This window comes from Phyllosticta capitalensis (assembly GCF_038381095.1).
Source record: "Phyllosticta capitalensis strain CBS 128856 chromosome Unknown BKA78scaffold_13, whole genome shotgun sequence".
NCBI classification, from domain to species: Eukaryota; Fungi; Ascomycota; class Dothideomycetes; order Botryosphaeriales; family Phyllostictaceae; genus Phyllosticta; species Phyllosticta capitalensis.
Genome location: NW_027117451.1, coordinates 200540 through 225323, shown reverse-complemented (window position 1 = coordinate 225323; position 24784 = coordinate 200540). Strand labels below are relative to the sequence as shown.

Below are 24784 nucleotides of genomic sequence, written 5' to 3'. Positions count from 1 at the left end.
GCCTCCTTCGAGTTACTACCAACACCTCAAACCTCGCCCAAACACCATCAGACATGGCCGCGCAGCAGAACGGAAACGGCCAAAAGAAGCCCACGGGCGACCCCGACCTCGCGCAGGTACTTGTTCCTTTTGTGACGTTGCTGCTTTCTGCCAAAAACTCATCGCCTTGCTCAGGCATTCCAAGACCTTGCCCGCGGCGAGCAGACGGCCGCGGCACTGGAGAATCATCTCGACAAGATTGAAAAGCAGATTGAAGCGCTCCTCGCCGCCGCCGACGAAGCTCGCGAGAGCCCCAAGCAGCAAGGAGACGCCGGTGGATCATCACAGGGCGGTCAGGGCTCGAGTAGCACCGAAGCCAGCCAGGGTCCAGGCAGCTAAGATAGCTCGCTGTTCGAGCAGAGATACCCTTTTCATTCCCTACTTTCAAAATGCTCTACCTCGATGGGGAAAGGAGGTGGAAATTGAAGTGGATTCTAGTCACAACCGTCTGGAAATCCACGCCATCCCCGCGAAGAATTTGAACCAGCGTTTTCAAATCCAAGACAAGCATCTTCTACGGCCACGTTCCATTGTTCTCTTTCTTCTCGTTCTCTTCTACGCTACAGCCTACAAGTCAAACACCTTTTCCATCCTGAAAACGCCATCTGCGTCCTTTTCCACAACACCCACCTCGGTGATGACTCCATCAATCAGCTCCGCCGGCGTGACATCAAAGGCCGGGTTCCACACATCGATACCTTCAGCCGCAATACTCACCGTCTCAACCTGCTCCAAGTCGAGCTTACCAGCGTCCAACTTTGGTCCCTTGACCAGGGTCACCTCCTGCGGCGCGCGCTGCTCAATGACAATGTCGTCGCCGGACTTGGTGTGCAGGTCGATTGTAGTGCGCGGCGCGGCGACCAAGAACTTGACGCCATGATGGCGCGCGTTGATTGCCAGAGCGTACGTGCCAATCTTGTTTGCCGTGTCGCCATTCGCAGCAACGCGGTCCGCGCCGACGACAATGGCTGCAATGTTCTGCTCAGGGCCCTTGAGCTTGAGCAGCGCCGCAGCCATGGAGTCGGTGACGAGGGTCGCTGGGATGCTGTCATGGACAAGTTCGTAGGCCGTCAGACGCGAGCCCTGATTGTATGGCCGCGTCTCGGTGCAAAAGGCGTGCTTGAGGTCGCCAGCAGCGTGGAGCGAGCGAATGACGCCCAGCGCGGTGCCATAACCGGCCGTAGCAAGGGAGCTTTCAAGCCGTCAGCTGCCCTCTATCCCCTCACGACGCAGCCAGTACATACCCAGTGTTGCAGTGCGTGACGACGCTGACCTTGCCCTTGGCGCCCTGCTGCGTCTTGTCCTTGATCCACCGCGCCCCGTGTGCACCTATGCTCTCGTTGTCCTTGACATCGTCGACCAGCATCTGCTCGGCAGCCTTGACGTACGCCTCCCTCACGCTGACGCCCGTTGCGCCATCCCGCGCCGCCGCGGCTGCAACCACGCTCTTCAGCTTCCTCGCCGCGTCGGCCAAGTTGACAGCCGTCGGTCGGCTCGTCACCAAGTACGCCAGTTTCTCATCGACAAAGGCAGCGACCTCAATGGCGGCATCGGACAGCTCGCTGCGGGTGGCCAGGCCGTCGAGCTCGACTGCCAGCGACAGGGCAGCGACAATGGCGATGGCGGGGGCACCGCGCGTCCGCATGGCCTTGATGGCATGCCAGGCGTCGGTCGACGAGACGATTGGGTCGTATACTGTAGCGTGCGGCAGCTTGAGCTGGTCGAGGATGGAGAGGGTGCCCCGCGTGTACTTGATTGCTTCGAGGACCATGATGGGCGGCTGCGTCGTCGTCGGCGGCGGCGGAGGCTGGTGTTCGGGTACGTTGCAGGGCGCAGTACAGACGAGAAGGGCACGAGATGGAGAAGAGATTTTTCCTTTTTTGCTGGTGGTTGGAGATTGGTCCTGCTCTTCGCACCCAACTACGGCATTGCATCGCAGTGGCGCGAACTTTTGAGCGGAGCTTTGGCCGCTGATCCCCGACGACCTGAGCCCCACCCAACGCCACGCCACCCCACCACGTTTGCAATGTTTGCAGCCCAGACATACACCCTTTTACTCTCCTCGTACCCAACACCCTCACTCTCTCCCTCTTCAGACTCCGACTGTGCCTGCCGAGTGACGCGACATGCGGTGGCGCCCATGTGGCAACCCTCTGTCCCTTCCCAATCTATTCCAGGCACAAAGAACAGTGCCTGACACGTCAAATACTCGCTGCTAGCGCGCTTCCTCACGACTTTTACGGACGACCTTCCTAGAAGCTAACCAACGAGTCGCCAACGCGCTCACGCGACGCGTTACGTCTGCCCAACCAAGTAGCAGCACCTCACCCGACCAGCGAAGAGGAGGGAACCGAGTCAGCCAAGCGAGTCCGAAGGATTGCGACCGTCTGAATCCTGGGTTGGGGAGGACGACCGACTGACTGGACTGACTGCCGTTGCCACCCAAAGGTCGACTGGTGACTGACTGACTACTGACTGAGTGGGCGAAGGCGAGAGGACGTGACCCAGCGAGCACGACCGTTTCCCCCCTTCCTGTATCGTCATTTCGTCTTCTCCGTCCGGTCCGGCCAGTGGTTGACATGCCAAACCGACGGACTGACCGACTGACCGACGGAAGAACAAACGCGACGCTGTGGCGTGAAACAGGGCGACTCTGCACTCCTCCTCGCTTACACAGACGCTGATTCTGTCTCAATTCCGTGGACTGTGGATTAGTTGGGAGATCGGAGTCGGCTGCGGCGCGTTGAGTACGTGCGTAGGACGGGAGGTTGTTGGAAAAGAAGCTCGCCTCTTCCTTGTTTGGCGCGTTGGTAGACGGTCAAGGCAACCTTTGGTAGAGTGACATGTAAGTCAGAGAGAATGCACACATGTTCTAAGAGACAGGCATTTTTGAAAATAAACAATTTGTAGCAAGTTCTAAACAACCAGTCAATCCACCATAGCACCTTCATACGACAAAGAAGAGCAAGCACCAAAAACCCTCTCCTCTTTTTGTGAAGACCCAGTTCAGTCGCATCATCCAATCAATCTTGCTCGCAAATCGATCGCAACCTCTTGTCCTCTCTCTCAACCACAAAACCCAAGCAAGCAAGCACGCTCCAACAAATCGTCGATCCGAAACCAATCTCTTTCCTTTCTTATATACAGCAACGGCAATCTTGGCTCCAACATACATTACCATATCTACAGCTGCACTGAAGCAACTAGCCAGTCTAGCGCGACTCGATTCCCTCTCTTGACCTTGACCAACTTTCGAACAACTTTCGCTCGCGCTGCTTCCTCTTCTTCTCTTTCGTCTTTGGTACATCAATCGCTAGATCTCCAAATTTCGCTTTCGCTCCCCAACGTTGCGTTAAACATTAAATCATTGGCTCAAAAGAGAGGGAGACGGGGGGAAAAAGCAAAAAGGGGTAGTGGATAGATGGTGGTGACGAACAGGGATATTGGTAGGTAACTGGGACCCTTGCGGGTCGCACAACACACAAAAAAAATCTTTGAAACAAAACAAGACGGAAAGAGAAACGCCGCTCATATGCATCGTGCGCAGAAAAATAAAGGGATCCAAAAAGATCAGAAGGAAAGAACGGGCAAAAGTGCCAACCAACTCAGAGGAGGAAAGAGTCCTACTCCTTGGTGGCAATGGCGCCGTTGACGCCCAGGTTGATGCGCTTGCGCAAACCCGAGTCGATCTGGTCAACCATGACGCCCGAGGTGAACGTCGCCCACGCCGTGCACGTGTTCTTGATGTTGTCGGGAATGTCGAGGGCTTGGATCGCGGCGGGGTTCTCCATGGCCAGCAGGACAAAACCTGCGCTGTTGTGCCAGGACTGTTGGGATGCGTGTTAGCCAGATAGACAAAGATGTTGTAAGGGAGGTGGGAAGAGGGTGCTTACAATGTGGCAGTGGTACGGGTTGATCTGCGCGTGATCCAAGTTGTACTGAATCACAATGTACGAGGGCACGCCGTCGGTGCCGGCCTGGATGAGCTGCGTGTCGCGCATCTGCGGGTTCTGCGGGTTGACAATGTTGCCGTCCCAGTGGCCCTTGCCCTCAGCAAGAACCCAGAAGTCGTGACCGTGCAAGTGCATCGGGTGCGGCATCGTGTTGTGGTTGTAGACGACCAGGCGCACCGACGAGTTGGTGCCGTAGTTGTGAACGTTGGCGTCGGCCGGGAAGTTGAAGTCGCCCTGGTTGGCTGACAGCAGCAGCGCGTCGTTGTAGTCGGCTCGGAACGTCACATCAGACATGTAGAAGAGGTTGTGCGTGCCGTTGTTGAGCGCCTGGATGGGAATTTCCACGGTCGAGTCCGGGGTGGGCGGCGTGCTGGGGTTCAGCGGAGTCGTCTTAGACAGGTCGTCGTTGCCACAGTAGGTCAGCATCGAGTCGGGCTGGGCAGTCGATTCGGGCACGCTCGTAGTATCAGAGTCTTCGTAGTAGATGATGCCGAAAGCAGTCTGAGCGTCGGGGTTGTTGTCGTTGCATCCACCAGCTTTGCGGCCAGGTCCCAAGTTGGACCGCACCCAGTATGCGCTGCTGGAGTCCTGGTTGGCAGTGACGATGACGTCGGTGCGCTGTCCAACACCGAGCGTGACGGAAGTCGCGGTGTACGGGTTGACGGGGATAAAGTCGTTGGCAATGACAGTCAAGGTGTGTCCATCAATCGAGAACTTTTGAGTTCCGTCCGAGCCGGAGTTGATCAAGCGCAGGCGGTACGAGGTGCCAGACTGGAACTTGAACTTGGGAACGCCAGCGTTGGCAGTGCAGGGCAGCGACGTCTGAGAGCAGTCAAACGTACCCATTCCGTTCATGATGTTGTTGTCGGAGACGGGAGGAGGCACGTGCTCGACGGCCGGGGCCATTGTCTGCTCGACCAAGGTGTAGTAGTCCGTGTGGTACCAGTCGGAGAGCATTATTGGGCCGAGGTCCACATCGTACTGCGTAGTGTTCGGTCCGTAGATAATCATCGGGCCAAGGGCACCTCCGGAGTATTGCGCGCTATAATGGCTGTGATACCATGAAGTGCCGTACTGATCCGCTCGAAACAGGTACGTCAGACTTTGACCAGGGACGATGGGGCACTGGGTCACACCAGGCACACCATCGGACCATGGAGTCTCTTTTTGCAAAAGGCCGTGCCAATGTATGGATGTGCCTTCGTTCTTGGCACCGAGTTCGTTGTAGACTGTGACAGAGATCCAATCACCCCTGAAGCGTGTCAGCAGGCGAGAAACACATGAAGAGCCACCAATCGACTTACCAATTGGCCTCGATCAAAGGACCAGGGTACTGTCCGTTAATGACTATGCCGTCTTTTTGCACTCCGTCAGGGGCAATGGTCTGGTAAGAGACGGTGAAGTTGTAGTAGCGAGTGACACCCGTGTCGGGCATGCCACTGCTATCCGCACCTCTGGCCATGAGCCTCGAAGCAGACTCGCCATCGAGGTGGAGGGGCAAGTGCGGAGCATCAAACGTGCCAAGAGAACTGCCGCCTGGTGCCAAATTAGTTTCGAACATTCCACGAGGTCTCAATTTCGAAAGACATACCGTTTCTGTCTGAAGCAGACAGAGCTCCCTCGGTTGTGCCAACTGAAGACCACAGCTCCGGACCACCAAAGGCATGGCTCGCAGTCAAACTGCGCACCAACGACCTGGCAAGAAACGACATCTTTCAAGCTTCTGGCTAACACCTGTCTGTCTCTCAAAGGGTCCACGGCCGGATCAGAGGATTAGAGAGTATGTGAGGGGATATGAGGAGGTTTGAGATGGTGTCGAAACCATGGCACAGGCTACCATTATAAACGACGACCTAAGAAATTGCGCACGGTGCAGGACCGGATGTAGACATCCGTTGCTCCCCAAATTCTCGATGGGCGATACCCATCCTGGAACCGTTAGTAGCCTGAACGTGAGATCTTGAAAGTGTTGGAAACCCAGGCCATGGAGCCCATGGAGCACGCGTAGGTCAAAGGTACGAATGACCATGACAGCGGCGTTCTCTGCAGGGCAACTGCCGATTCCTGGCTGACAGGGAGGATCTGGTGCAAGCAGATCCCGTCAGACATGATATTGGGCATTGGGATTTCGCCATGGGCAGGTACGTAGACCATGGATGCCGTGGCTTGAGATGGATTGTATGCGGCGCTAGGCGGGGAGCCGGAGTTATGGAAGGGCCAAGCAACGGCGCGCTCCGTTCTCCCCAGTCCATAATGGAGGCGTCTCGTGCTGGCGCCATGTCTTTGGATTTTTGTCCTGTTTGCACTAGAGCCGGCGTTGATCTAACGGCGTAGGGCAATTCTGGTGGCGCCTCCAGCCGTTGCCGCTCAGCAATGCGACAGTGTAGTCGCCAGCCAACCGTCGGCCGGGGCGACCGAGGCGTAAATGGGTGCGTGTGCTCTCATGAACCAAATCCCCCAGAGCAGCGCTGCGCCGCAACCAGAACCCGCTCAGCTCAGCACCCAATCCCAAGAGACCAAAGAAGAAGACAAATCTGGGCATCATCTGAGCACGAGGCTCAGCGCACAATCACGAGTCGAGTCAGGCTCGTGATTTCTGTGACGCGTTGAATTTGAGAAAATGGTGGAGGCAGGATTTTGACAGCCGTTGATGGTGTTGAGGTGGTTGGATGGACCGGGATGGAGGCTGCGGTTGGTCCCGTGTGTGCCCAGCATCAACGACGTCGACGTGCGCCCTTCTGTCGCCGCCCAATGGCTGTCCTCTTGCGACATCCAAGAGCGACCAAAAGATTTGGCAATATCTTGTGCGATGCCTGAGCATTCAGTCCGAGTGTGCCTGAAGATTCGCCGCCTCAGCCAAACAAGCTTTTTGCCAAAGTTCTGACTGCTTCGCTGGTGATTTATTTTGAGATTGGGCTTCTCAGCGGCAACAAATTCCGGTAGCGCTGACGTCGCTGGCTAGTCCACGGCGTCGTGGCTGGTTAGCTTCTAGAGCAGCCCTAACATTGATTCTTCACCACCATCTCCATGCGCCTGAGGTCGTGATAGACGAATTCGGTCGTCTCTGCCAGCCTCCAGCATCCGAGGCGTACCACTGCGCCTTGCCATTGCGGACTGACTTGCCATGATTTGATCAAGTTGACATTTCACAACTCGGGCAGCAAGAGGCAGGTCACCGAGTCCATCTGTTCGACTCAAGTCCGAGATAAAAGTTTGGCGTACGTTCGGCGACTGACGTCGGCGAGGAGCATCGCCGAAGACGAAGAAAATTGCTGCAAATGCTCGTGTCTCGGTTTGATGGTGCAGGGTGTTGCGCCTCATCTGTCACCAGCGACATTCGTTAGCCGCAGACCACCAAATTTTAGCCGTGCATAGTGTATGCATCAATCTCAAGTCGGCAACGGCACTCAACCACCCGCAAAGTTCTTGACGTCAGCGATTCTGCACACTGATTGAGGTATTTGTTGTTGACTTGGTTTTGCGTGCATCAGCTCTAGTGAAAATTGCTTGAAGAAGCTGCTGCAAAAGTCGAATAGTTCGAACATCAACACCCTCGTCTTTCGAGATTTCCCGCCGATCGGGTGAAAGAGTCTTGACAGCGGTGGCTAGACGCTAGCCTCCAGAGATGGTATTGCGCAACTCACTAGTTGCCACATTCGACCATTTCAGAGAGTCGGTAGCAGTGTCCGTCTCATCAAAGTACAAACAGTCCGTCAGTCCGTCCGATCCTTTTCTGACAAGACGCGGTATACGGAGACTTGCAGTGGCGCGGTCATCGTGGCAGTGTGGCAATGAACCGGTACTGTGGCAACAGTCCATTTTGGAATTCTCGACGTCGTCATTGGTCGGCTTACCACTTGACGCGGCATCTGGACCAATGAAAATATCCGTTGCGCTTCGTCATCCTGTACCTGCATAAGCTGTTTGCATCTCGCAAAATAATCGCCTAGCGCGTCTCGCAGATTCCGGAATGATCGCAAAACAGTCGGAGGCCTTGAACGGCATAAATGTTCAGGCTGTACGTGAGCGCTACGCGCTTGTCCGGGTCGCTCTGTGGATCTCATTTAGCCCCAAAAGTGCACTCCTTCCGCCGCAGATTTCGCTCAGAGTAGCACAACCTCCATCTACCGGGCATGCCTAACACTGCCCGACGTTTTCTTGCAATTCTTGACGTGTCGCTTCTCGTCGTTGGATTCGTTTCGCATCAACGCCAAGCTGGTGCCGGACTTCTTGATGTGTAAATAAACTTCCTAGTGCGGTATCAAAAGGTTCGACGCTTACCTACAGCCCTTACTGGTAGGTCGGCCGAGCAGGAGAGCGGGTCCACAAACAGTCGTTTATAGAAAAGGCCACTGACAAGGTTGAGACGATAGCCTCTGATGACGAGTTGAAAATAGATTCAGCGCGAAATTTGGGCAGCCGAAGACCCGAGAGACTCGAAGAGGAATTGAAAACCATAACGGCAAACAAAGAGACAAACCGAAGGAGATTTGCCATCCGAAGGGATGGTCAAGAAATTCTGATATTTTTGACGCCTCTTCGAAATCGTCGTGAGAACTCGGAAGCGCCTCAGCCTGAAGATTGATTTTTGCCATGACCCCAACGCCATTCCGATGCTGCCAAAAGCTTTCCCATACTCCACGCGCCGACCTGGAATCATATTTATTTCCCGTCTCTTTACGCGCCCTTCTTCCTGATCCTGGCCTCGTTGGCCCTCTGTTTCCGCTCATTTCTCTTGACGCGCTCGAGCCTCTCTTTCCTACCCATCGCCCTTGGGTTTTCGGCTTGACCTGTGGCAGCCTCCTTCTTCATGTCGACCTCAACCAGCCATTGGTCGTCAAGGTCCTTGTTCTTGCCCTTGTAGCCCCACTTCGGCACCCACTCGCCAGTGGCCTCGTCGTACACCAGCTTGCCGTCCTTCTTCTTGTTCTTGATGCCCTTCTTGGCAGCGAACAGCTCCCACTTGGTAGGCGCCTTTGGTTGAGGTACAGGCTTCTCGCGGGGCAGAGGTGTAGTCGCAGTCGGCAATTGGAGGAGGACGCCCTCTGGCGTTGAGGAGATGGGGCAGGTGGTCAACAGCTGGTTGAGCAAGCCTTGGGCGCAATCGCGCGCCGTCGAGCGGAGGACCTCTTCGTCGTGAGACTCGGGCAGAGGGTTGGCATCGTTACAAAGTAGGTTGCCAAGGTCGAAAGTGTACGGAATAGGCTTGTTCACGGTGACCGGCCTAGAAAAGTCGTCAGCGTTGGAGCTGCCAAGAAGTGCGCGTCTTCCTCACAGGCGCTGCTTCGCAGAGCCCGAGTCCACGTCCATCATTTCGGAATCTCCGTGACTTGCGACGTTGTCGTTGCTCATTTTGGTTGGTGTTGCGCAAAATGGGTGTTGCAATGCAAGTCCGCAGAAGAGCGGGCGCCCAAAATTTTGGTCGGCGTTGGAAAATTCCGACGCCCGCGGCTTGATGCCGCGCATCACCGACCAACACCTCCAGCTCCATTCGCGCACCTCATCATACCAGAGCAATGCCTCCGCGAGCTGGCCTGGGGCAATTGCCTCTCAAGCCGTCCAATCTCTTCAAACATGCCGCGTCTCGCCAGCCCGCCGCCTGCGTTGCCCCATTCTCAACCTCCGCGCCGTTCCTCAAGAATCCAAACCAGAAGAAGTCGGTCTCGAGAGCTGGCGCGCCCGAGAAGGGCAAGAAGATGACCGTCGTCAAGAAAAAGGCCCCGGCCGCGTCACAAACCGTTAAAAAAGTACTAGCCCCCGGTGAACGCAAGGCCCTGCGCAAACGCATCCTACTCAGCAACGACAACGCTCTGGAAGTTCCGTGGGTGGCAGACTTGGATGCGGCCTCGCTCGAGAAAGATGCCGTCGATGAGCTGTATGGCAGAGTGGTTGGAATACCAATGGAAACGGTGGACCAGCTCCGTGCAGTGGAGGCGTTCAAGACCAATCAAGGGTGGCATCTATACCGGAGACCGGCAATGCTTATGAGGAAGGAGACGGTGGACGTGGCCAAGCTACTCTCACAGGCGCAAGAAGAAAACAAAACATTCACACGAATCATCCACGGCAACAGGGCGGGCGGAAAATCGACACTGTTGTTGCAGGCCATGGCCATGTCATTTGCCAAGGGCGTTTTGGTGATAAACTTCCCGGACGGTATGTCTACGCTGAAAACAAGATGGCCACAACTTGCTAATACATGCTGTTCTAGCCAAGGAATTTGTACTTAGCCACAGTCACTACTCGCCGCTCGAGGGTACCAGTCCCACGCAATATGTCCAGAAGACAAGAATCTCAGAGGTTTTGAAGATGATCGCTACAGCCAATGAGGCGATACTCAAGGAGCTGCGCGTGGCCCAGAAATACCCCGTTCTCCGACGAGATGACGCAACACTTTTGGACTTGGTCCAAATAGGCGCGAATGATGCCGACTTGGCCTGGCCAGCGTTCAAGGCCTTTTGGTCGGAAATCAACCTTCCTTCTAACAAGAACGATAAGGCCTTGTCTCGACCGCCTGTACTGTTCTGCGTCGACAACGTATCATACATCATGAACAAGTCCGAGTATGACGACCGCAATGTGCAAAAGATTCACGCACATGACTTGGTCATTGTCAGACAGCTCACCGACCTCCTCTCCGGCGCGAGCAAGTTCAGAAACGGCGGTTTGGTCTTGGCCGCCACTTCAGGAAGCGACTCGCCCAAGTCGGAATCCATGGACTTTGCAATCAAATTCAACGAAGCGAAAAAGGCTGGGACGCCTCCGGCGGAGTTGCCACAGTGGAGCCCCTTCAAGAAGATTGACGAGTACGTTTTCCAGACTTTGAAGGACGTGGAGCCAGTGGAGGTCAAGGGCTTGAACAAGGAGGAGGCACGCACGGTCATGGAATATTACGCGGCCAGCGGCCTGGTGAGAAGAGCGGTGGACTACAACCTGGTTGGCGAGAAGTGGACACTCTCAGGTGGGGGCATCATCGGAGAGCTTGAGAGAGCCTGTGTGAGGCAAAGGATGTGAGGAGAGATTTCAAAAAAGCAGGTTTATGAGAGTCGACCGTTCGAGCCATGTATTCTACCGCTGAGGGTGGGCAACCGGTCCAGAATTATTTCAAACACGTTCAAAATCAGGCTCTACCACGACAGCCGGGCCAGTGTCACAACATGAGCAATTTTCTGCTGATGGATCACAGAGCTCTCGATTATCTCCACAAGTATTGAACAATCAATAATCTTTCAACGACCAAATTCACAAGTTCTCGAGACGGGCCCACCACGTGGGCAAAGTATTTTGATCCCTTGGATCTTGGGATCACTTGGCTGGATTGCGATTGTATCCGAAGACTTTTCCGTAAAATCCTCCTCAGCTCGTGGGACAGCTTGCGACTCAAACATTCGGTGTTGGTCGGACATGCGATGCGACTTGCGATTCGATGGTCCGCTTGCCCACCAACCACGAAGGTTCGCTCTCCGACATACTTCCACCTTGGCGGAGCATTGGCGCAGACACGCCGAGCTAGGCGTCCGCGACTACAACAGTCGCAATCGCACCGGTCTTGAGATGTGTGGTGGCTGTGTCGCATCGCGGAACCACCGTCCTCTCAAGAGCTGAAGACTTGAACCTCTGCAGTCGAAACGTGCTCCATCTCTTCTTTTCATTCGCGAGGAGCATTTCTTTGCCCGATCCGCCACATGAGCTTAGCCTTCCAAGTACGTTTGAAGCGCCACACTGTTACTTACATACTCTTTGAGTTGACGCCTTGGCTATTTCCTCCTTCCATTTTCAGTGCACTCCGCGTTAATTACAATTCTTTAGGTTCCCCTTCTGCGGCTGAATGGACGGAAAACTTCTCTACTAAGGCAAACACCCGTACGACTCTGCTTAACCGCGCAATGTTGGCTTGGCCCGTCGAACCAACATGTTCCGCTGACTCTTGGCGGGCGGGGTGCCCTCGCTGCGTGCTTGGAAGTCTTGGCTCAGTCCGCCCCCCGATAAACGACCCGCCCACGTGTGAAGACCATTTGTCGCCTATGGCTTCGTTACGGCGACGTTGGAGGGCAGGAATCATGGCGAGGTCGCAGTCCAGAGTAAAGCCGCTCCTCGTTTGCGTCGCCAGCGAGGACGTCAATCTGGAACAAGAAGATAAAGGCCACGGCTTGTCCTTGTCCGACGACGGTTAGCATTGGACCATGCAGCTTGTTTGCACTCAGCTGCAAAATCCTTGTCCTCTTTTCGAGTCTATTCACTTGGGAATTTTTCTCTTAAGTCGATAGCCCGTCTGTTTACACCTCCGCATTCGCACCACGCTTTTGCGCAATCGACCGTCGCGATGCCGGGCATCATTGCTTCAGTGAAGGAGAGCTGGCACCTCTTCTCTCCTTCAGAGAAACGAAACATTGCTCTTTACATAGTCGGAATCATGTTGTACAAGTTTGGCTTGGAAGGTAGGCAGCACCCTGGTGACACATTGACGTCACACTAACAGTCTTTATAGCATTCAACGGCTCAATCACGGCGCTAGCAACCAACCGCTATGACTGGGAAGCAGAGCAGGCTGGGACTCGGGCAAAGACGTTTCAAAGAGTTGGCCTGCTCCAGGGCCTCAATCAAGCCTTCCAATGTGTCGGTGCGATCCTAATAGCACCCCTCATTAAGCGCTGGCCGACCCGGCTCGTCCTCTCGACTGCAATCGTACTCTTTGGTGTCTTGACAGCGCTGCTCCTCATCATAGATGCGGCGACTGGCGGAAAGATACGGCCGTCTAGCGTGACGGATGACGATGATTACAGTTACTATGGTACGTCAGGTTTCGATATGGGACGAAGTATTGCTGACATGATTTCAGGCGACTACAACACCGATGGAATGATTCCAGTTTACACAATCGCTGGTATTGCCTATGGCATGGTGGAGCTAATTCGGCGCGTCATTCCTCGTGACATTGTCGGTGGCAACGTTCAAAAGCTGCGGCGCATGGGTATGTTCGACTCGATGGTTGTTGAGCAACAAGACTGATGTATCTCCTCTAGATGCGCTCGTTCACATCTTTTACGAAATTTCCGGCACATCGGGAGCCTTTTGCACAGCTTTGGGCCTTATTCCAAACCTGGGCAACAACATGGCTTTTATCATCACGCCCATTTGCTTTACACTCGCCGCTATAGCGTGGTTCTTTGTGTCCAACCTCGGTTTCCGCTCGAGCCTTGAAGACATGGATAGCCCCAATTACCTGAAGAGCATCTGGAGCGGGACAATTCTCTTTTTCAAATCCGTCTGGACCGGCGGCAAAATCATCTTTGGGTCGCGCAAGACCATCTGGCTGCTCCCGGGCTACACGATTGCACTCTACGCACATCGTTATCTCGAGAACGGCATAGCTCCCGCCATTGCGAAACGCTACCTCAAGAACTCGGCGTGGTCACAAATCATGGTCGGCGGCAGCAACTTTGGCGAGCTTTTCGGCGCCCTCTTTGTCTTCCTCTTCACCAACCTCATCACGACGCCCATCCCCTGGCTGCGTCTCGACGCCCTGGCCCTCCTCATCGTGTGGTACCTGCCGTACTGGTACCCGCCTGCCGGCCAAGTGCGCCAGGCCTGGATCGTCGCGGCGACATTCTTGCCCGTGTCGTTTGGCTGGGCGGCCGGCGACGTCTCGTTGGCAGCCTACATCCAGGCAACCCTAGCGCGCAAGGAAGACGAAAGCAAGGACGTCTCGGCGCTCGGTGCCGTCATGGCCTTCCTGTACGCAACCTACATTGTCATCTACGCCATCGCCAACCCGCTCCTCGGCGACTACATCGATGGGGTCTACGCAAAAACGGGCGGCAGCAACGGCGGCAACATCCACGAAGCCATCCAGAACGTCGCCGGCGTGCAGTTTACCATTGTCTGCGCCTGCGTGCTCGCTGCCACGTTCATTCCCAAGGGCGCGCTGGCACTCAATCCTAAGATGCTGTACGGCGAGAGCCTGGATCGCGACTTGGACTTGGACGAGGAGTCGAGAGGCTCGATGGAGAAGGAGGATGGCGAGGTTGAGAATTTGGATGGCGAGAAGGGCGCTGCGCAGGTCGAGCAGGAGATGGCGAGGGCGGATAGCCATTCGCCTCCGAGGAAGTAGGGGAGGACGATCTTTTTCTTTTCACGTTGATATGATGTCTAGACAGGTCGACTTGCGTCACATAGTAATGACCAGGTGAGGATTACGTTGTCAATCATTGCGGAGAGAGGTGGTTCCCTTTGTCAGCATGGCCCATGGCAGCGCTCAACAACAAGCGCCATCGCAGGAACATATCCCCATGGCATGTGTGCTTCATTTGTAATAACGTGAATAACTGACACTTGTACCTGCCTCTATCGCAAACAAGCGTGGATACTAGAGCCGAGTCAGTCAGGCAACAAAATAGACTTGGACACCGGGGACTCTCCCACAATCAGGTCGGCCTTGCGCAGCATATCAGCTCAAGTCCAGCAAGTCGGAAGACGCTAGACAGATCATGTATGGGGAGGTGGGGCAGGGTGTAGGGCAGCTGCACTTTTGGTCAATCAGTTGTGGTCAACTTCTCGCGTCCGCCCAGATTCCACCACACCGTCGCTGTCGCAATTGTCATTACCACCTGATCGCGCTTCCTGTTGTATACGCATTGCATCACGCCGCTCCACGGACTGCACCTCGAACATAGTTATCACTCCAGTTTTGCCCAATTCCTTGTGCTGTGACTGTATGTTGGTCTTGCGGTTGGCATTTTCTTCGAACATTCAATGCGGCAGGCATCCCATCGCAGCTATCTTGTCCTCTCGTTTGACGCCAGTCCGTCTTACCAAGATATCTGGGCTGGACCGCTGTTCTGAAAGACTCCGACAATGTCGAAGGATGCCGACGGAGCAAGACAGTCAAGGGGTGCATAGCAAGCACTTCCTCAGTGCGAAAGAAAATCCAGAAAGAAGTCTGAATAGCCTTGAACCAATGCAGCAGATTAAACCTCCAGGAAAATGGTCGAAATACTGCAACATCATCAAGATGGCAAGTCGCGGATTATTTGCTGAGAGAGACGTGACAAGGAATGATCCTCGCAGGGATGTGACAAGCGAGCAGACTGAAAATTAGCCTGATGGGGCAGTCAACGAGGACATGTGCAGCCAATCAAATGCGTCGAGTGCAACTTTGAACGCGTAGAGGGGTTGTCAGAATAGCAAAACGTTCGAGTCCTGCCGACGTTCCATTTTCTCGCGCGAAGTATTTGCTGATGGTTGGTGGCGAGAGATGTCTCTTTCTCCCTTTTCCCCTGCCAATCCATCTTCCACTTGAAGAAATCATGACGGCAAATATAGGTCAACGATTTCCCTTCGTGATGATCCATATTATTGTCCCAGAATACCGCGTCCCTAAGGCAATCGAGACTCTCTTCGCCGCTGGTGAGACCGCACCTCTCATTTGCATGCAGCCAGGTTGAAGGATCTTGGTCGACGATTCACCTCGACGACAGCAGGCCTTGTTCGGATTTAAGTCAGAAATTTTTTGCGGAAGGAGCGACCAGTGGGCGGAGGAAGTGACTGACTGGAACACGTGGAATTTCAAGTCAAGCAAAGCAGGGCAAGCTCGAGAGCCATGGGAACAGTCTCCTGACATGCAACTTCTGAGTTAAAATATAAAAGTCGCTCTGCCGCGCCGCGATTTTCAATCCATCCACACTGATCCCCCCTTCCCAGAACTTTGCTCAAAAGGTCGCACTGTGGAGCATTGTTAGCAGAAGATAAAACTTAGTTTTGCTGTTGCGCCGCTTTCTCGTCCACACTTTCTCCTCGAATGTGAACGGTGCTGAAGCTCGCCGCCATGCAAAGATGGCCACGGTCAACATTATCGGACTTGGTACTGCTTTGCCTACACACTCCGCATAGCAAGTTCAGGCACGCATGCAAGGCGCATCATGCTCGTCTTACGACTTGTGCGTGTTAAGACCTTGTGACACAGCACCCAAGGCGCGTGTTCAACACCAATGCTGCTGTCATAAAAGGCGCGCTTCTCTCGACTCCACCACACTTCAAGTTCGCTCTGTGGACATCCCGTTAAGCCTTTCGACATTAAAACCTACAAGATCTTCTTTGAATTTGTCTTGAGGGCTTCGATTGAAGAGTCACTGTTTGCTCTTTCTTAACTTTGCCCTGGGACTTCCATCTTTGATCGAAGACCAACAGGCTTTGACGGTGAATGCAGACATTCGCACAAGATGCTGCTCTCAAGAATCGTGTCGCGTTACTCATGTAATGATGTTCCGCATCTAGGGGACAAGAAACAAGCGGGCGGACAGTTCTGCTTCTTGGATGGCTGCAATCCAAAAGCGGAACAAAAGTATGTGCTTATCCATGGTGGCTTCCAAGACTGATTGCATGAGCTGCGAGGAAAGCGCCCTGGAATAATGTGAGCAAAACAGGCAAGCACCACATTTTTTTATACCACAAAAGAAGTGCCATTGCCAGCACGTGAGAAGCACTAGGTCATCCCCTGGTACCCAACCTATATAGTCGGAAATGTCACTCCGCAACTCAACACCACGCGGCCCCTGTCGTTCACCGACAACCAGCTTCCCCTCCTCACCGCAAACAAACACACCGCAGCACCACCCATTCCGCCAACCTGTCAATCCGTCAATCCGTCAATCTGGCCTCGCCTACTGACATGCATGCATGCACAAATCAACCACGCGACCACTGCAGCCTCACTCACTACATCCACCGCATCCGCCAAAAGCAACGCAACGCCGTTCTTGTCGGCTCAGCGGCTGGCGTGTCTCGGCACCCGCGTGGCTGCGCACCGCACCACGCAGGGAACCACATCCCGGCCCCGGCCGCTACCGGCAGTAGCCGCTTGATTGTCTCGGTAGGTGGGTGGTGGTTGCCTGGCGAGACAGTGTACAGCAGCAGTACCGACGGATGGGTAGGTACTTATTGGGGAGGTTGGGAGAACGGTATTTTGAAGTATATCTTTTTGAGGATAGACGTCGCGACGCGCCGTGGTAAGGTGCGGTACGGTACGGTACGGTACATGCCGCGGGAGGACGCGCAGCGCGGTCGGTTGATGCCGAGATGTCTGTCTGGGGCTGTCTGTCTGCGAAGGCAGCCAAAGGAAACGCTCTCGAAGGTTGGCTCGCGCATGGAAACACGGGCAAGAGGGTTGGTTGCGACGGGCGGCGGCGCGCAGCGCAGTCGATCTGATCTACAGACGTGCACGATGCATCATGCGTTTGAGAGCTGTGTTTAGGCGGAGTGCGCTGGTTGGTCGTTTTTCGCACAAAAATTAGGCGGATGTGGCTGTTGTGGTTGGTGACCGATCTCGACATCTGCTGGATGAGAAACTTCCAAGGAGCGGCTCGTCTGCAAGCCGAAGAATTGACAAGCGCGGCTAGACTGAGACGGGGAGGTGCGAGAGGCGCGCATGAACTGACGTTGTCATTGATGTTTGCCGGAAGCCGTGATGTATTCACCTTCCGCATCCGGAAGACGTTGACATGCATGACAAATGCTCCAAATCTCTCGGCAGGAGGGACGTTGGAAGGCATGGGGAGGTGGGTCAAAACTTGTGCGCGCATGGTACCATGTAGAGTTGCAAGGACGAGATGGTGGAGACATGTATTGAATCACTACTAATTACAGTGATGTCAAAAAGAAAAACCCCATTAGTCCTTCCACAAGACATTGACGTAAATTCGTCATGAACACCGCTGCCGATCGTATGAAGCCGCAATCTTGTGATGAATGAGAACAAAAACGTGTAGGTACAGCAACTCTACAGCTCGTTCGCAGGTTCCGTGCCAGGAAACTTGTGGCAGAACGACACCAGCGTAATGACCTGATCGATCTGCAGCGTGTTCGGGTTGACACCAGGGTTGACTGCTCTGACCTGCCCTTCCGAACTGCGGTAGCGCCGGCCAAGGAGATAGAACGTGTCGCCTGCTTTGATCTTGTACCCTGATAATTCGCAAGTGCTGTTTTCGCATATGGGTATGTTGACAACTTGTCCGGGTTGGATGACATCCGGGTTGGGAATGTTCGCCTTGTTGGCACCAGTGACGGCATCCAGCGTAATGTTGAAGGCTCGCGCAATCTGACCAAGGGCGTCGCCAGATTGCACAATGTAGAAGCCGGGACCACCGTTGATGCAAGTGGCGGTGGGAGTGACTGTCGAAATACACGAGGTGCTGTCGGGGAAGCAGACTTGAGGCGGGATAGTAATAGTCGCGCCAGCCAGGATGAAGTCGGGGTTGCTGATGTTGTTGAACTTGGCGATGTCGCAAATGCCACGCTTGAACTTCTCCGCGATCTTCGTCAAGGTGTCTCCTTGTGGGATCACGTAGGTCTGCGTGGTAGTATCGAGAACAATAGAACCGTTGCACACTGCCGGGGAGGAAATGTCAATATCAAGAGAGCTGATGATGTCGATTGAACTGGTGGAGACCTTACGTTGTCGAGTCTCCAAGTTGTTGATCAATGATCGCTTGCCGAGACGTCCAACAACATTCAAATCGGCTGCGTCAGGGTAGGCCTCAGGCATGGCAGCAGCGAAGCCGAGCAGAGCTGCGCCGGCAGCCAAGAGCGTGGAGAAACGCATGTTGGTTTGGTCGAATTCCGTAACCTGTGTCTGTCTCGTCGGAGCGAACTGTGTTGGTCGTGATTGACCAAAAGGGGAATCGATGAGGATTATGGAGAGGTCATAGTCTCTCTTTAAAAGGCGGTGACTTTGGGAGGGGCAAGCTTCCCCCAAGTCTGGGCAGCTCAATGAAACTCAGAATCAAGCGCAACCTTAACGCTACTCGCAGAGCTCGCCATTCGATGTCCGATATTTGCCGTGGTGGAGTGTCTTGGTATTTTTGGGTGACTGATAAGTGGTGGCGGCGGTTAGGGTTTACTCGGAAACGTTGCTGTCAAGGGAGGAAATAGCCGTCAACTCTATTTCAAACAAGGTGACTCGACCCCTTTGGATTCTCCCCGCGTACCTGCATAAACGTACGTCATGGCTGTCCCTGAACGCCCAAAGCCGCACAGGGCTGATATCGGGCGAAGCCTTTGCAAATGGGTCTGTTGTTGCTGAATTGTACGTCCTGTCGCGATTGACGTTGGAGTGTGCCAGACTGCGCGTAGGGAAGGACGGTATACAAGTCGTGCGCTAGCAGGCCTAATCTTGCAACCCCGACCTGAATCGACAAAAGGTACCAAAGGAAATTAAAGCTTTGGCCTGGTCAACTGGGGCTCCCCGCTCTTGACCCCAGAGTCGACACTATGGGGACTGCACGGCTTACCGCTTTTGTCAACTGCAAACTGCCAACTTGAGGACAGTGAAAGGGATTCGGCCACAAGTTTCATAGCATGCCATACCTATGACGCGCATTTGGCTTGTCGATCAGCGTCTTGTCGATCTTTGAGCCGCTGCCGTGGGTGTTCATGCTCGAAATACTTGGAAAAGCCGCGTGAAGCTTTGAAAATACGCATCTTTCTTGTGGTGGCTATCTCAGCAGGCGAATCATCCCAGGACTTGAGGCGAGACTGCCACGTGTGCCTGACTTGTTGACTGGATCTCCGGTATGGTAGCGCAGTCTGCAATCCGGGACAATGGGTAAAAGGACCAAATACGACCATGAAATTTCGCGTCGTGAGGCATTCAGCGACATTTGCATGAGCGGTCCGAATGCTGCAGGAGGTGTTGGCTAGGCGTGTTCAAGAGTGGCATACTTTGCCTATCCGCGGAGAGAAACTTGACTCTTGAAGGGTCTCCCTGCTCCTGTCGCGGACACGCCAAGCATGTTGCTGGCTAGGGATGTTGTGCCTTGGCATTTACGGAGGCAACTTCAGGGCGGGCCGTCGCGATGAATTGTCGTATGAGAAAAGTTAGGGCATTCGCCGGCCTTGGCCGGTCGGCAACGCTCGGTATGTGGGCCTCGAACGGAGCTCTCATTGAAGGCGTGAGTGAGAGATGGTAGATGCAAAGACGAATGCTGAGTCGACATGTTGTCAGGAGAAAAAGGGGTAGATTGGTACTACTCGCAAAGAGCACCTCAGGGTCGGGGAAAACACAATACTGAGACTATAGCGTTAGCCGTTGAGCAGCGAATTGCAAGCAATCAGCCAGGTTAAAGGCCTTGGTGGTGGCTTTGGATCCAATCCATCGGTACTCTATGCTGTATTCGTATTCTCGCCGACGCGCCTATTAGGCAGATGCTGTAATGATGCCCACTCGTGGATAGACTCTGCCGAAGTAACTACTGGCGGAAGCGCGGAAGGTTCCACAGTTGGATCACGAAGCGGGCTCCACATTGGTAGTTGGACAGGTTAGGTTTTGTCGAAAGCATGTTTTCCCGCACCGCGCTGCTTGTTTGTTTTCCAAGTTGAGGAGGATGGTACGACCAACAAGTGGCGTTGGTGATCAGATGACATGTATAGGGACGGTTCAGTGAGAAGGTTCAAGGCTACCAGGTCGATGGAGTAACAAAAGAGCGCTGAAACTGCTGTTGTAGGACATGAAAAGTCGAATCAACGCGAACAAGACGCGGGCCAGACAGGTATGTGACGTCCTGAGTGCACTTCGAGTGCAACGTCAGCTTGCATCCAAGCATGCTATGCACAGTTACTTTCATCGTCGCGATTGGTGTCGATGTTGGATATCGGGCTGCTCCCAGGGTGTTTTGCTCGAGTCGGTTGGAAAAAGAGTGGCGGGTGCAGCAGCATCCGCGGGGCGTTGAAAAGGTTGTCCGCCGCGGCTGTGTCAAAACACCACTAACCTGATTCGGAAAGGCGGGGCTTCGGTCGCAAAAATCGCAGCACCGCAACGCCCCAAGACTTGATCACAACAGCTTGGAGAGACATCAACCTGCAGAGCAAAGGGGAGCTCCAAAGACAAAAAGAATCTTCGGATATTTACGCGACACCTGTGTGATTCGAACACACGCTCCCGAAGGAACTGGCTATACAGCTAGAATCTAGGAGATAATAGCAGGCCAGCGCGTTAACCACTCCGCCAAAGTGCCGAAGTTGCGAATTTATGAAATCCTGGCGAACTTCAAGGGTTATAAATTGCTCAAAAATCGTTTCAAGTACCAGGAGCGTGTTTTCGCCCAAAGTGCACACCGACGAAAGAATAAAAGATCATTTTATGATTCGGCTTGTCGGCTTTTGGCGATGGAATCGTGGTTCTGATTTAGACCGTGTTGAGTCAGTCAAAATTCCAAGTTTTTCGCGGCAGCACAGAACTCCATCAAACTCAACCTCGATTAGTTTTAGCACTGGTAATTTTGACACTCCTGTGATGTAGCATAGATTCTGGAATCCAGATCAGCTAAAGTTTTTTGGCACAGGCGGCGAGGGCAGACCAACGATGACAACATCAGATCCGAATGGCTGTCTGCGAACGGGTTCAGTGACGTCGCTTCGCCGCTACATCACACTGGTCTCAACGTCGAGAATGATCCATCGAAATTTGGCAAGACGCCTAGAGTCCATGAGAAAACTCAAGATCATGCCATGGTGAAATAATAGTCGATGACTGGCGTGGTGATGCAGCCCTGGCTAACGCACCTGCTCGCCATAGAAAACCTAGAAGAGCGAATGTTGGTATTTGATATCAGCCTCCATAGTCGAGCTGTGCATGTCGAGCACAGTATTTGAATGACGAGACAGGAGCTTGTTGCCCTGCGAATTTGGCATGTCGAGAAAGAGCGGCTTGAAGATGGGAAGGCTCCTGCAGAAGGACGGCAAGCATCGGGCCTCGCTTGCTTGCCCGGCTTCGGCAACTGCCCTCGCAACCACTCCCGCGCACTTGCACAACATCACCCCCGAACATCCCCATCGCATCATTCCATCACAAAGAACCAGCCCCAAAGAAAAGCAAACGGAGATGAATATCGACAATGTTGACTGTCCTTTGCCGCCTCTGGCTTCCTGCCCGGGGCCATCTCCGAGATCGACGAGACGAGAACCATTACCCAGCGCTTCCCTTCACCTGAAGCTCAATTTTACGCGACTTGGCCTCGATAGTCTCTTGGGGAATTCAGGGTTCAAATGACGGCTATGGCGTTTATCGTCAAGAAGCCACAGTGGCTGGTCTCAGCTGGAGACGCCTCGGCAGCAAGCTAGGTGCCGTCAGCTCCGTCGACCTGGATGTCGAACCCAACAGGACCGTCTTTTCCATCATTCCGGCCAAAGTCTTGGGACTCAGCCGATAGCGTCCCTCCAAAATGAACCTCGGCTTGAGCGCAATGCGAATTTTTTGCGTTTTTGGGAATTCTCTCTTGTCGACCACTCGGAGACGACTACCGGAGCTGTGTCAAAGATGATGCCAGGAGTGGGAGAGAAAGCCACGCATCAAGTCGTGGCTCAAGAACTCGCTCTTCAACTCACACTGTGTTGGATGATCCATGCCAGACGTTCCTTCGTCGCTTCCAAATGGTCAGCCGATGCCAAGGGTCCGATTGGCTTCCTAGGAGTACGATTCCGAGCGGGAACTCTTGGCCGTTTGCAGCTCTGACTTCGCTCGTGACCAAAAAACAGGGCCAGGTCATTGCCAAACAAACGATAAAGATGTCTGGACGTACTGAGACTGAGAAAACAGGAATGATGCGAGGAGAATAGTCTCAGAGCAAATTGGGGGACGTCATTCAACTTGCCAGCCGGCAGGTAAAAAGCGCAAATTGGACAAACGTCGAGCCGCATCACCACCCTCGCCCTAGCTTTCACCGGATGATGATACGAGTACGGAGTAGGAGCGGAACATCCAAGCTTTCAAGAGTTGTGATGGGAAAACGGGAGAGCCAGTGCTCGAGGAAATGCGGATTCTGTGTCAATTCAAATCCTCCATCCCAGACTTCTTTTTGCGGAATCTTGGGGCCTGCTATCCCACAATAGGCAAATGGTTCTGCCTCAAAGTACTAATTCACAAACTAGTGCCCAAATCGTCCAATCAACGTCAAAATGTCTTCCAACTGCAACGGTACTCTACTGCGCACTATTCCCCAACTCCAGCCCAACAGCTATAGGGGGCTGGCCGCCGTGCTGGCTTGCCCTCGACCACTTCCGACTGGCTCATCTTCATCACTGGAAGTGATTCGGATCGACGACTGGTCTAGAGGCACATTGTCGATGGGTGGCTATGTCAGGGTCCCAGGGCCCACCCAAGACAAGTATCGGCTCCTCTTGAATAAGTAGTGTATCTGCACGCATACTCCTAGTGCTGCTCTTTTTGCAACGCGCCAGAATGCCAGGAACGGCTGATTTCACACACGCGCCTGCGGTGAGAGGCACGGTGATCTATGTCGTGCTAATCATTTCTCTGGTGGTGGTTTGGGTAACGACATGTCTTCGTGTCTACGTTCGAGCCATCAAGATCAAGTCATGGGGAGCCGACGACTGGTGGATGATGCTTACTTGGGTAGGTCTGACGAGACTGATGCACTTTGGAGCTGCGCTGACACCACACCCTTGCAGGCGTCGTTCACAGCCATGGGCATCTCCATGATACTGCTCGCATATAGTGGGTTTGGCAAACACATTTGGAAAGTTCCTACAAAATGGATTATCTTCGGGTTCAAAGTAAGGTCATCTCGGGCAACACAAGTGGCAATCTAACATTCTCAGTCATATCTCGCTGCCGAACTCGAGTATATTCTCTGCGTCATGTTTCTCAAAATCTCCATCTGCGCCTTCTTCCTCCGCCTCACGAACCTCAAATGGCAAAAGTGGACAGTATGGGTCGTCATCGCTGTCAACTCTCTATATTCCATCGGCTACTTCTTCCTCATACTCAACCAGTGCTCACCAATTTCACATCTCTGGGACCAAATTATCCTCAAGAAGGGCTCATGTCTGCCAGAAAGCACGATCCTCGGCGCAAGCTACGCGCACAATACCATGTCAATCGTGTCAGATTGGATTTTGAGCACCTTGCCCATCTTCCTGTTGAGGAAATCCAAATTGAAAAAGCAGGCCAAGGTCATCATTATAGTCTTACTGTGCCTGGGCTACTTGTAAGCATGCTCCCGTTCCCCTTTGCAACGCGTGCTAAGCGAAACAGCTCGAGTGTGGCGTCCATGATTCGCATGTCTTCGCTCCCTACTCTGAATCGGACGTTGGATTATACATGTGGGTCCCTTCGCGCATCCTGCTCTCGGGCAATAGCTGACTCGCCACAGACACGGTGACACCCATTGCAATTTGGTCGGCAGTTGAGGCGGCGGTTGGCATTCTGGCGGCCAATCTAGCAACGTTCCGGCCACTGCTCAGCTCCTATGTCCAGACAGTCACCACGCTGGACAGCACAGATTCGAGACGGGGCGGAACCAGTACATCGCGAATGTCTGGATGGCGTCGCGGCAAGAGCCAGGAGAGATTTACGCTAAACAGCGAAGTACACGACATGAACCGCCTCCAGTCAACAGACGCCAGAACGGTGCAAGGGAGCAGCGTTTCAGACCGCACGTCGACAGCGAGCGGCAAGAAGAATGTTGATGAAGAGATGGGCATATACAAGCAGACGGAGTTGATGATTCGAGAAGAAAAGATCATATAATCGGGCGGGAATAATGCATGGTTGTCTATTTCAAAACCACGCGCGGTTGCTTTTCCTCCCGCATCGCGATTGTCGTCAGAACCCACAATTGTCGACTGCAGATTTAGCCTCGTATGTTTTTGTTTCATATTGACGATGGGTCGAGCGCAGTGCGCTCGGTGGATCCCCCGGCAGGGGGCCGCCGCCGACGGAGAATCACCGCCGCTTCGACCACACACATCACTCGACCATCGCCGCTTCCCCCACGCCTCAC

At 53.9% G+C, this 24784-nt stretch overlaps 9 protein-coding genes and 1 non-coding gene across 10 annotated transcripts; 4 read left to right on the top strand and 6 right to left on the bottom strand.

Moving 5' to 3' along the window:
• Window positions 1-53: 53 nt before the first annotated feature.
• On the top strand, window positions 54-378 carry BKA78DRAFT_357412 (uncharacterized protein; the record flags this gene model as incomplete). The annotated part of the gene is made up of 2 exons (XM_066892215.1): window positions 54-116; window positions 175-378. The coding sequence occupies 2 exons, from the start codon at window positions 54-56 to the stop codon at window positions 376-378; spliced, it is 267 nt and encodes an 88-aa protein (XP_066738456.1).
• Window positions 379-606: 228 nt separating this feature from the next.
• BKA78DRAFT_259411 (Methylthioribose-1-phosphate isomerase) lies at window positions 607-1810 on the bottom strand (the record flags this gene model as incomplete). Its single annotated transcript, XM_066885370.1, has 2 exons — window positions 607-1231; window positions 1284-1810. The coding sequence occupies 2 exons, from the start codon at window positions 1808-1810 to the stop codon at window positions 607-609; spliced, it is 1152 nt and encodes a 383-aa protein (XP_066738455.1).
• A 1694-nt stretch (window positions 1811-3504) lies between these two features.
• BKA78DRAFT_58306 (Cupredoxin) lies at window positions 3505-5852 on the bottom strand. The gene is made up of 4 exons (XM_066893415.1): window positions 5584-5852; window positions 5297-5528; window positions 3933-5244; window positions 3505-3866 (listed from the first exon to the last, which is right to left on the bottom strand). The coding sequence occupies exons 1-4, from the start codon at window positions 5702-5704 to the stop codon at window positions 3663-3665; spliced, it is 1869 nt and encodes a 622-aa protein (XP_066738454.1). The 5' UTR covers window positions 5705-5852; the 3' UTR covers window positions 3505-3662.
• A 605-nt stretch (window positions 5853-6457) lies between these two features.
• BKA78DRAFT_327612 (uncharacterized protein) lies at window positions 6458-6965 on the bottom strand. Its single transcript, XM_066889530.1, has one exon. The coding sequence runs from the start codon at window positions 6811-6813 to the stop codon at window positions 6574-6576; it is 240 nt and encodes a 79-aa protein (XP_066738453.1). The 5' UTR covers window positions 6814-6965; the 3' UTR covers window positions 6458-6573.
• A 1704-nt stretch (window positions 6966-8669) lies between these two features.
• On the bottom strand, window positions 8670-9344 carry BKA78DRAFT_334096 (ribosome biogenesis regulatory protein-domain-containing protein; the record flags this gene model as incomplete). Its single annotated transcript, XM_066890166.1, has 2 exons — window positions 8670-9216; window positions 9268-9344. 2 exons carry the CDS (start codon window positions 9342-9344, stop codon window positions 8670-8672), a joined length of 624 nt encoding a protein of 207 aa, XP_066738452.1.
• A 164-nt stretch (window positions 9345-9508) lies between these two features.
• Window positions 9509-11006, top strand: BKA78DRAFT_334095 (mitochondrial 37S ribosomal protein mS29; the record flags this gene model as incomplete). The annotated part of the gene is made up of 2 exons (XM_066890165.1): window positions 9509-10148; window positions 10204-11006. 2 exons carry the CDS (start codon window positions 9509-9511, stop codon window positions 11004-11006), a joined length of 1443 nt encoding a protein of 480 aa, XP_066738451.1.
• A 1143-nt stretch (window positions 11007-12149) lies between these two features.
• On the top strand, window positions 12150-14269 carry BKA78DRAFT_290039 (uncharacterized protein). The gene is made up of 4 exons (XM_066885780.1): window positions 12150-12430; window positions 12481-12783; window positions 12832-12963; window positions 13016-14269. Exons 1-4 carry the CDS (start codon window positions 12316-12318, stop codon window positions 14101-14103), a joined length of 1638 nt encoding a protein of 545 aa, XP_066738450.1. The 5' UTR covers window positions 12150-12315; the 3' UTR covers window positions 14104-14269.
• Window positions 14270-17805: 3536 nt separating this feature from the next.
• Window positions 17806-18348, bottom strand: BKA78DRAFT_242120 (extracellular protein 6; the record flags this gene model as incomplete). The annotated part of the gene is made up of 1 exon (XM_066883928.1): window positions 17806-18348. A coding segment is annotated over one exon (543 nt), but the record flags the coding sequence as incomplete, so codon positions are not given.
• A 2545-nt stretch (window positions 18349-20893) lies between these two features.
• BKA78DRAFT_t180 lies at window positions 20894-20998 on the bottom strand. The gene has a single exon. It is a non-coding gene; the product is annotated as a tRNA-Ser (tRNA).
• Window positions 20999-23220: 2222 nt separating this feature from the next.
• BKA78DRAFT_383817 (uncharacterized protein) lies at window positions 23221-24617 on the top strand (the record flags this gene model as incomplete). The annotated part of the gene is made up of 5 exons (XM_066893077.1): window positions 23221-23394; window positions 23451-23555; window positions 23601-23989; window positions 24037-24104; window positions 24155-24617. 5 exons carry the CDS (start codon window positions 23221-23223, stop codon window positions 24529-24531), a joined length of 1113 nt encoding a protein of 370 aa, XP_066738448.1. The 3' UTR covers window positions 24532-24617.
• Between the last annotated feature and the right edge of the window lie 167 nt (window positions 24618-24784).

Excerpts from the sequence above, each read along its gene's own strand:
- BKA78DRAFT_58306 (XM_066893415.1), bottom strand. The coding sequence starts at position 5,704 with ATGTCGTTTCTTGCCAGGTCGTTGGTGCGCAGTTTGACTGCGAGCCAT. Across the intron at positions 5,245-5,296 it reads CCTTTGATCGAGGCCAATTG|GGGTGATTGGATCTCTGTCA; the intron begins GTAAGTCGATTG and ends GACACGCTTCAG. Across the intron at positions 3,867-3,932 it reads ACCCGTACCACTGCCACATT|TCCTGGCACAACAGCGCAGG; the intron begins GTAAGCACCCTC and ends GCATCCCAACAG.
- BKA78DRAFT_327612 (XM_066889530.1), bottom strand. The coding sequence starts at position 6,813 with ATGCTCAGGCATCGCACAAGATATTGCCAAATCTTTTGGTCGCTCTTG.
- BKA78DRAFT_290039 (XM_066885780.1), top strand. The coding sequence starts at position 12,316 with ATGCCGGGCATCATTGCTTCAGTGAAGGAGAGCTGGCACCTCTTCTCT. Across the intron at positions 12,784-12,831 it reads CGATGATTACAGTTACTATG|GCGACTACAACACCGATGGA; the intron begins GTACGTCAGGTT and ends ACATGATTTCAG. Across the intron at positions 12,964-13,015 it reads TCAAAAGCTGCGGCGCATGG|ATGCGCTCGTTCACATCTTT; the intron begins GTATGTTCGACT and ends TATCTCCTCTAG.